Source organism: Amblyomma maculatum, chromosome 4, assembly GCF_055883805.1.
Source record: "Amblyomma maculatum isolate TAMU_Amacu chromosome 4, ASM5588380v1, whole genome shotgun sequence".
NCBI lineage: Eukaryota > Metazoa > Arthropoda > Arachnida > Ixodida > Ixodidae > Amblyomma > Amblyomma maculatum.
In genome coordinates this window covers 59441045-59451615 of record NC_139347.1, presented here as the reverse complement: position 1 = coordinate 59451615, position 10571 = coordinate 59441045, and the positions used below count along the sequence as shown (strand labels likewise).

The window sequence follows — 10571 nt, the reverse complement described above, 5'->3', positions numbered from 1 at the left end:
GAAAGAATAGATTGACAACTGGATCACAATAACTCAACTGACTCACTGATATGGCTTCTCTGCATCGATGGAATATTACGAGCGTGAACCGTGCGAGAATTGGGATATATTTTGACCTCTTTCAGCGCTGGCCTGAAAGCGAATCGGTACAACGTAAACGGAGACAAAAGTCGTGCGCAAGAAGCTCTGCTGCAGAATATGTGGCAAACACTACGATCGTAAGCAGCCATCTAATAAGTAAAGATACTTATATTCGCGTTGAGTTAGTGATTTTATTTTATAGTAATATACTTCCCACATTTTCCCAAAACAGGTCATCCTACCAGCAGTGCTCAGCCGTAAAAAATGAAGTGACTGTTTAACTCATCTTATGAGCAAAATAACGTTTAATTCAAGCTTGGTTAACAGTGGCCTTGAAGAAGAAGAGGTCCAAGGGCGGCACAGTCACTACGATACTTTGGTGCGGATAGTATACTCCAACAAAGGTGTTGTCGTGAACCAGGTCGGTGACCTCATAACCAGCATCGCTGTCCAATCCGAGGTCCGATAGGCCGAGCACCACTCTCATTGGTCCACCGAACGCGTTGGCGTTGTGCACCACGACAGCCATAGACATCCTGCCGTCGGGTAGCTTGGGACTTACCCAGCGGGTCCACACGTCTGTGTTGTTTGTCTGCCGAGAATTAAAGGCAAATCGTGAAGTCACCTGTAGAGGTAGCCCTTGGAACAAATATTCAAGTTACTCATAACGTCCAGGTGATGTAAAAGCGAAATGATATTCACGAGCCTATCCTATATGGTCTGGCTCAAATTACTTGAAGCGCTCCAGCATTGTCCAGAGTATTTTAGGCAGCTGAATGCAACTACAGTTGCTTTTAAATGAAGAATCCTGCACAAAATTAAAAAATAAATAAAACATGGTTGCCTATTAATTTTTTTTTTCAGTGCTTATTGCTGCGTATTACAGCAAAACATGCTACAAATGTGAACAAAAGATGAGGGGTAGGCCAGGTCTGCTAGCCAACGTTTCGGCCAGAGTAAAGCTGAAATATGGGATAGTTGGTAGGCATTCAAACTGGGGAACAGAGCAGCAGTGGCGGTACAAGAACGAGACAAGCGCTGACTATCAAGTAGGTATATTGAAGGGCGGTAAGAGAATTATATACAGAGAAGTCACACAATGAAACATAAAAAGAAAGTGAAAAAGGTAACCATAAAAATCAAATCTATCTCACATGGGAGGTGACGTATGCTATTTCCTTGTCATTTAGTGACACCGAAGGATTGCTGATGCATTAGTCATCACGACTGCGCTCGTCTTGTCCTTGTCCCGCTTTTGTGCTGTTCTCCCGTATATTTCGGTGAGAAGACTTGTAATTCTCTTCGTCGAAACATTGCTTAGCGTACTGAAGCTCTTATTCAACCTTTGTTCGACTTTATCTCTATCATTAAGAATGCTACCTCCCTGCCAACTCTCTGCTGTGTGTTATTCCAGCGTAGACTCATAGTATTGTTTGGCTAAGTACACTGAATTATATTTTTTGTGCTCTGGTATTGCGTTTATTCAGAGAGCCCAGATGGATTGAGCTGCTCTGGAGAATCTTGCAGCGGAGCGCTAGGCATATCCAACCACCAAGACTGCGGCAAACTTCGTCTTCAGGCTCACCAACAGGACCGGTGCATGTCGGTGGCTGAAGCGATGACGATTAGTACAGTACAGTGCATTTATTTAGACTGGACTGCTATTTATCGCTTCATTTGCTTGCTTGTTTGTTTGTTCGTCTATTTGTACTGCTACTAAAAAAGGATAGCATCGTTTCAAAGAGCCAATTCTGTTCATTGTATGCACCTTAAGGCATATTGCCGTGCCGCCGGTGTAACAGAAGTCAGGAACTGTCGCATATTTGGAGAATATATGTGACAGATCTGGAGAGTTCTAAAATACTACCTAAAGAGAGGGCATCAGCATGTCATCCAGTGCACAATTAGAACACAACCAGGCATGCAGACAGGAAAAAGAGAGTCTACCAGATAAAATGAAACCAGCGGATCAGACAACTTAGAGCGCAAAAAGATTGAAGTATAAAATAATCAGCCACTAGTGGTCATAGTCTTGCAGGTGCATTCACTGAGAAAGATAAGCTGTTATTTTCTACAACCACTGGATAGTTTGTTAGAAAAAGTAGCTTTAACCAAATGCTTACAGATAGAGCTCAATTTTCATTACATTCATCTGCGTTCCTCAATAATAAGCAGATGGAATAATACAACAGTCAAGACAAACTTTCAACCTCAAGAGAAAAACAGATTAGCCGTCTCTCACTACATGACAGTAGAGACTTCACTCTACCTTAGACAGGCGCTTTCCCATCATTCCAAGAGGATCTTGGTTCACGGCGATAATGTACTTGTTAAGAAGTAGTTCTTTGAATTCTTTGCCGATGCTTCTGAGATCGTTTGACATTATCATGGGAGCGGCCATTATAGCCCAGAAAGCCATTTGGAGACGCTGCTGTTCGATGGTCAAGCCGTAGTTTCCAACCACAATCTGAAATGGGATGATAAGAATTAGAAGGCCCATGTTCAGCGTATCTTATTACGTGCATGCTTAGAACGGCACCAACAAATCATGCAGTGAAAACTGGCCACAACGCTTATTGATCGTGATTAAATCAAGAACATGCCGCATCAGGATCCGTCCAAGCACCCGGTCCGGACACCTCTGCCAGTATGTCTTGGTTGGCGGCTTCATATTCAACAGCGCCATAAATGCTGTCCCATGAATATCCAATGTCGTCGTAGTTCCTCCAAGTGTTACATGTTTTCGATATGTTCTTGTAATTGGGCTGAAGAGGGCAATAAATTCAAATTAATTTGTTGCTACACAGCTGTTTTCAACTGAAACATGACAGACCAAAGTAAAACGACACTTCGAGCTCCATCGACTAAACGCTAGTGAGGTAACTTATATCATTAACATGTACATTGCGAATCTGCGCATCTCGCAGTAACTCACAACCGCTAGAGCGGCATGATTTACTTATAATACCATATAACTTGCTCACTAACTTCGTCTTAACCTCTATCAAATTACGACCGTGCAGCTTGTTGCTGTGAACAGGCACTATGCATGAACATATTTTTCTTTCTAACTCGTTAGTTTTAATAATTTGCACCCAAATGCTGCTGGGGATGTTCCGCGGTATCGTATCTTTTCCTGCCGATTTAGTGAGGCATTTCCACGGATGGTGATTCCACGTTATGAAAGTCCAAAACGGCTCAAACGTGATGGTTAACAATTTAAAACGTGGTTGCATTTACACTCAAAGAATATTACTGCTTTCTAGCACAAGTCATGCAAGTGACAAGCTATGTCGCTCACCATGATCCCAGCCTTCTGCTGGTAAAGGGGCCACTCACAAGCGTACACCATGTCTCGCCGAGTGGACCGGATAGCTTGACCCAGCTCCGTGTACACTGCAGTGTTTTATTTTACATGCCATAAAATAACCCGCTGCTAGTCTCTACTTGCATTTTTATGCCGGTAACTTCAACACGGCTCTCACTGGGGATTTCAAGATTCAGCCTCCTCAGTTGAACATTTGAGGAAGTATGAAGGCTAAGCAGGAGAGAACGAAAAATCTTAAACTTTCACAAATACATTTAAAACGCCAACTGTCGATCTGTTATTCTCTTACCAAACCTTCACAGCGGTACATTTATACTTCCTGTAAAAGCTCCAACTGTATGCTAAGTCTACTGTATAATGTCAGGTGGGCTCTGTAGTTCCCGATGAGTCAGAGATGGCATAGTATTTGAAGCTTTAATAGTTTGGTGCTTATGCTCTATCAAAGAAATCTTCGTAGAAGTTTAACCAAAACCTGGGCGAGTTGGTGAACACTCAGCGTTTTATACCTCGCGAAAAACGAGCTGCGGGGAAGAAACACGGACAGAGACAAACAAAGCTTTCACTATCAACTGAAAGAGGCATGTTGTACAGCTTTTATAATCAATGACAACTTCCTACGGCAAAAAAAAATGTTCGGAGCCGAAGGAAAGGTAAACCAAAAAGTGTCCCAAACATGAGCATTCATGAACTCTGCACAGTACAATTACCCGCAATCACGGTGCTTCAAACACTACGTTATAAGACTCGGTGATGAGTATAAGAGCATTAACAGACCTCGCCGTCCCCCCTCAAGATCTTGGTGTTGACAATTACCGAAAACCTACGGTTATCCATTTCCTTTGGATCTGCAGAACAGCCGTCCACCTTAATGTAATCCACGCCCCACTCAGCGAATGTCTCGGCATCCGTTTTGTAGTAGCCGAAACTTCCAGGGAACCCAGCGCAAGTTTGCGTGCCGATGCCGGTGTAGATGCCAAACTTAAGTCCTCTGTAATGAACCTGGGTGCCAGGAAGCAAGAAATAAATTGCCGCGAAAGAAACCTTCCGTGAATATCACATCTGACAACCATGTACATTATTTCTTTCGCACCTCGTCAGCAAGAAACTTCATGCCCCTCGGAAACCGCCGCGGGTCCCCAACCAGCTTTCCTTGGCTTCGGTAGTAGAAGCTCCAGCAGTCGTCTATGATCAAATACTCGTAGCCGGCATCCTTGTAGCCATCGTACATCATTCGTTCGGCCATTTCAGAGATGAGGCTCTGGCTGAAATGAGAACACGAACGTCAACAAAGCGGCATTACACACCATGTAGGTGATTGCCACAATAACGCGTACAAATCAAAATCAAACCAGCGTTAGCCGAAGTTTCATATTCCGCAAGAGCTAATCCAGAAAAGGTTAAAAAAAGTAGTCGTTTTTTTTTTTTTTTTTTGCTAGCGAGGAAAAGTTTCCATAGTCAAGTTTCGAGCTAAGCACCTTCTTCTTTTCTGGCTATGTTCCTTTATGTTGTCTTATAGCGCTTACAGCACAAAAAAAAAAAAAAGAACATACAGACGGATTAACTCAGTTATAATCACGTAATATCGTGCAGCAGCAGGGTGTTTTTACAGAATTGTGTTTGCTGTATTTCAATTATTGAACGTCATTTTGCTGTATTATTCAGGTAGCCATGCTGCCAGGCCACACATTGCATGTGCTTGGCGGATACAATCTTTTGAAAGTAATGCTGTTACTAGCGATGGCGTTGGTACATCACACGCGTTTTGTCGAACACAACCAGCGCTGCGTTAAGCAAATCAAAGTTCACCGGCGTTCTGTAATTGGTTTGTAGGAATGGAAAGGCGCAGTATCTGTCACACCGGTTTCTGTAGACACCGAAGTCCCTCGGAAAGGTCAAATTTCAAATCTGCTACAGACATCAGGATTTTGCGAAAATGCATAGTAGTGCTGCAGCATTAAAAAAATAATGATAAAAAAAGCTTTCTTCAAATTTGCCCTCACAGAGCGGTGGAAATGCCCACTAAAACTAAGACAGCTACTGCACCTTTCATTTCCTTACAACAATATGCATACGTGCAATGCTCTGTGAAAAGCGCTCTGCTTCGGCTGCCTCTATCCGCTTCTCGCTACGCAACAACTGATGTTCACCCGTTACACGACCGACTGACCTATGATTTCGCCCGTAGAGGTTTTGCGATCCCTGTAGCGGCCGCTGTAGTGCGCAAATGAGCAGAGTTTCGCGAATTCTGTCATTGCAGGGCCTTTCGTTGAAAGGGGGCTTAAGCCATTTTGCGGCGCCTTGTTGAGAACACGCGCCACACTTGAGGATGGCGAAGTACGCTTGGAAAACGAGGCACGATCTGCTTGCACAGAATAGTTACGTTATCGTTCGTGGTAAAGCACGCCCCATTGCAAAGCAATCAATGCAACACGAAACAGGAGGCGCAAACTGAGCAGGACGGCACCGTGGAGTTCAAGAAAGTGAGAAAGGAAGCGAAGACAGCTGGAGCGTAAGAGAATGTTGACATCAGTCATTGGCGCTTGCGCCCTTCAAAAGACTGCCGTTCACTAGAGGTACAGGTGCAGACAAGTTAACGGAGGATGCTTTGCCCTCCAAATTAAAATCACGCCTTCTGTGCCGGAGATAAGAAAACAATAATTGACCAAGTGAAAGGGCACTGGCGTCTACTACCGGTTCGCATATATCATTACTGCCAGTTTCAATTATACAAAGCGCAAAACATTTTTGAATGAAATAGCGTTCTCTGTTCACTTTTGTCCGCACCGGTACGCTCTGCAGCATGTATAGCCATAAATGATGTGTCCAGAAGAGGTTGGGGCTCTTATTATGGAAGCCTGTGAAGAAATCTTTGGGATTGTTCAAAATGTTAAGAAAGTTTGGCAGCATTAATTATCCAAATCGAAAGCGATACGGCTTGGTAATACTGGAAATTTCACTACCGAGAATTTCTGCATGCACCCCATTTTATGTCGACATTTTGATCTCAGGTTTCCTGGCATTTTTTATGAAAATTATTTTTGCTCCTAAAGGAATTCTTCAGCAATTACAGAACCTATTTCGGTGTTATTGATAAAACCGTACGGGGATGGAAAAGCTGTTCTGACTAACAGTCCAAATAATTCCAGGTGGCTCTATTGAAGCACATAGTTGAGTTATTCAACGAATATTAAAAAACGACCTTTATAGGTGGAGCAGTAGCGTCACTAGGGTCAGCGCCATGACCCCCCCCCCCCCCCCCCCCCTCTCCTGTGCGACACACTGCCACTTCATTTGTTCGCATGGCTTGGTTCGTTATGTGCACTTCACGACCCGGTACAAGCAGATCCAATGATTTTTTTTATTTTTTAAGACCTATGCATAACGACCGTACCTATTACTTAAAATTCAGCAAAACATCACATTTGAGGAACGTAATTATATATTTATTAACGAAACAACAACCAAAAAAGAAGGGTGTGTCGTATTTTTTTTTTTTTTTTTTGTTTCTAGGGAACAGTGCACTTGTGAATAAATAGCCAAAGCAAGTGGTTCTCGATGGAAGGATTTCCGGGTCGCGACCGTAACAACAAAAAGGCACTTATAAACCACGAGAAATACAAACTTTGACCGACGAGAAAATCTGGGACCAATATGCGTGCTCAAATAACTACGGGGTGACAATATAGGCTATCTTGTATACATCTGGCATAGCGGGATCAGGGAAAAGAGTGAGAATTAGTAGATGTGCCGTCTTGTGGTTCATGCTCTTCTCGCTGGTTCCACTAGTACAGCATACGAACTATTTAGTGTTCTGAACACGCACAAAAAATGCACCCGCATCCGGCTATTCGGAGTTGGGCGACAGCAGGGCCAGGGAAGAGTTAAGACCCGCCTAATGCAGCATGTGAATCGTCTTGCGTATATTTTCTCTTAGCAAGACGTAAAGCATCGCGACTTCCTTAAAGAGTCTGCCTACTCATTTCTTTTTAGATCAAAGACTTGGTACTCTTCTTCTTAACGACAGGCATACCACACATTTTGAAGCGACAGCCTTTAAGGCCTCATACTCACGGCATCCGGCGTCCTGTCCCACTATAGATATCAATAAAATGACGTCATCAACCCCACACGCTCATCACAATTCTCCTTGTCTACCGCGAGGAAGATAAATAAAAATAACTAAATCTTCTCTCCACCGGAAATCAAACCTCCATCCCTTTGATCCCCAGCCGAGAGCTTTAAGCGCCACACTTTTTTTTTCTTTATTGCCTGACCAACTGCGCCACACCCGGGATCTTTCTTTAACATGGTATTAATTGCACGCCCGGGATTGTGAAACGCACATCGTACTTCTCCCTGTATACCGTGGCAATGATAGTTAAATATAAATAAAAAATACTGCCTCCACCGGGGATTCAATCTCCATCCCTTGGATCCCCAGCCCAGCGCTTTAACCAGCTGCGCCATGTCCGGAATCGTGAAACGTATATCATAATTACAACGACAGAATGACAGCATCACGACAACGAAGTTTCAATTAATGATAATCACTATGATGACATTATCAATGATAATTATGATGCATTCAGTTGATAATGGTAATGAGAGCAAACGTGATGCACCGTGTGCGCCAGCAACGCTTGGGCGTTCGCACTTCTGCCCTGTATATTACACAGTGCTCTGGGAATATTTTCTCCCATTTACAGACAAATTCGAGTGGCGTTTCGCCCTGGAACTTCCTTCCTCCCTCCCTCTCGCCTGAAGTAACCCCTCTCCTCCCCCCCCCCCCCTTCTAGCAGTGCACCCGGTGCGGTCCGCATCCCCCTAGTGACGCCACTGAGGTGGAACAGATTACAAACAGGAGCAATTATTTACTAGCGTTCTGAATCAGAACAATTTTTTTAATCACGGAATTGCTGAATATGTTCTATATATACGGTTCTCTTGCATGTTTGCGCTGAGGTGGATACTGGGTCGCAATTACTTCCTAACTGATGCAGATTTAGGTTTGTTCCATAACTATGCCGAACAATGAGAAAATAAATAAATTTGCTTCCTAGGTCGTGAATGCAACGCAAGCTTAACTTGAGCTTAAGAATCAGTGCTTAATTAGTTTCTTGCACTGCACTTATCGAAGATAGTGCGTGTCTCTGTGTCATGCCCGGCTTTCGGCTCCGTTCGCATGTGCTCTGTTCCGCCGGACACTATAGCATCCGAGAAATTTGGAGCCGCGCTTTACACAAAATTCATTATGTAACTAAATTCCCACAAGCACGACTGGGTGGGGCTTTCTCTGCACGCGAGTTAAGTTCAGCAGTCATTTAAAAACAAAACTCATGTGTTAGCAGGAAATTCTTCTTGAAAATTACGACATTTAATTCCAAGACTTTCCAAGCAGCACCTTCTCCGGTAAGCAAAAACAACAAGCATGCTAATGAGTGCTTTGTAAGCAATATAAGTTCGATTCAAAAATGCCACGCGCGCTACTGCTGCCGGGTTATTTTGCTCAAGGTGCAATAAATGCTTTTATTGAGCTCCTATATCGTCCGCTTCGTATGTGGGAGGTACGCGGATCGATCCCCATTGCAGTTGAGTATCCGACGGTTTTTCGATTATATAATAGGATTTCTCTTGGCCTAGTAATCGGATCGTTCGGCGTGAAATGCCTGGGTACATTTTTTTTTGTCTTTATCTAGTATTATACTATTATACTTCTTAGCACAATTCACAATTAAAGAAGATTTTCGGTCTCCCGAAGCGGAAGTGAATAAATCTCTTTCTCTCTCTTTCTCTCACTCTCTCTCAGTATTGGCAGCAAACCCATCTGGCTCAAAAGAGCACGCTTGATTTCTTTTGCATTACAGCATTGCACTACTGTTAGGAAAGTATATATCGACATCGCATTGTTGATCGTGAACTAAGCCGTGAGAGGTTTGATGGAACACGGCAGAACTCACGTCAGACAGTTCTCGTAGCGGCCTAGAGCGCACTGGTTGCACATGAACCTGGTCCAGGTGATCCATCCCATGGGAGGAGTGCGGGCTAAACCATTTTCCAGTGATTCCACTGCCAGCTCTGTCACAGAAACGAGGGTTAAAATAATGCACCATTTTCTCCACAAGAACATTGTAAAGCCTTTGAAGTCAAAGCGCATTTATCGACACGCTGTAGAGTGCGGAATGCAGGAGGCTCGGTCCATGGCTGCTGGCGATATGCCGATATGACGACAAATTATATTATCGTCAATGAACAGAGAAGCAATAAATGCGTGCAAAGAGCTCGGTTTTAGATTAGGGCTGCGAACAGAGGCTCGACGAGATAAAAGGAGGTATTGTCATCCATAAACTCCGATAAAATGCTCTGCTTTGCGCTAAAAAGTGACGACGTGTCATTGCAGAGGTTAAACTTTTCAGCAAAATCTAGCGTTTAGAGCCAATATCAGCGCCAATTAGTTACTCCGAATACACTTTTCTTAACCCATCCTCAGCTCAGAGGAATTAATGTGTGTATTCAGGCACACAAATCGAACACATTGTAGACGTTCTACGTGTGTACGGCAGAAAGCGGCGCTTGCTTTTATTCGGCATATATACAAAGAAAACACGTCGACATCATATGTGGCTATAGAGTTATGTAAGAATCACATAAACTTACATCATATCGACACATGGTGATGTGTGTCCTCATCAGAATGTTCACAGTTCGCGGAGCAGTGGTAAACAGTTCAGCCAAGGGTTGTTTTTGAACAGAATGGCACCACGAAAGACAGCCTAATACACTACAGCCCAAAAATGCAACTTCGCGACAAGCAGCTGATTTCTTGCTATGTAACTTTCAACTGTAGGTATACGAAAACTATGTATATTTAAAGACTGAATAAAAGACACGTAAACTAGCTTAAAAACGGGTCGCTTATCAATTGAAAAGTTGAATAAACCAATGGAGCAGAAATGTAATAGTCCCACGAATATTCTCTACTTGTGAAGCCCCTCAAAAAAAAAAAAAAAAAAAAAAAAAAAAGCCCAGCGCTAGGAGAGGAGCGGCAGTACGTACGTGACTTGAACGGATTTTAGCTACATCTGTTAAAAGACTAAACACTGATCTGCAGCATGGAAACAGACCACGGAGTCATTGTCCCAACTCTATAATTGGGCACTTCAAA

At 43.4% G+C, this 10571-nt stretch overlaps 1 protein-coding gene across 1 annotated transcript; it reads right to left on the bottom strand.

The window, feature by feature from the left end:
• Positions 1 to 368: 368 nt before the first annotated feature.
• On the bottom strand, positions 369 to 9603 carry LOC146191177 (alpha-galactosidase A-like). The gene is made up of 7 exons (XM_084599890.1): positions 9367 to 9603; positions 4500 to 4671; positions 4234 to 4408; positions 3383 to 3477; positions 2685 to 2846; positions 2351 to 2548; positions 369 to 673 (listed from the first exon to the last, which is right to left on the bottom strand). Exons 1-7 carry the CDS (start codon positions 9561 to 9563, stop codon positions 392 to 394), a joined length of 1281 nt encoding a protein of 426 aa, XP_084456016.1. The 5' UTR covers positions 9564 to 9603; the 3' UTR covers positions 369 to 391.
• Positions 9604 to 10571: the final 968 nt, after the last annotated feature.

What these genes read in the sequence shown, in the direction of transcription:
- LOC146191177 (XM_084599890.1), bottom strand. Translation starts at nt 9,563, where the DNA reads ATGCGCTTTGACTTCAAAGGCTTTACAATGTTCTTGTGGAGAAAATGG. An exon ending in AGCAGAAGGCTGGGATCATG is followed by an intron (nt 2,847 to 3,382) that starts GTGAGCGACATA and finishes TGCCCTCTTCAG; the next exon opens with CCCAATTACAAGAACATATC. An exon ending in TGGGAAAGCGCCTGTCTAAG is followed by an intron (nt 674 to 2,350) that starts GTAGAGTGAAGT and finishes AATTCTCGGCAG; the next exon opens with ACAAACAACACAGACGTGTG.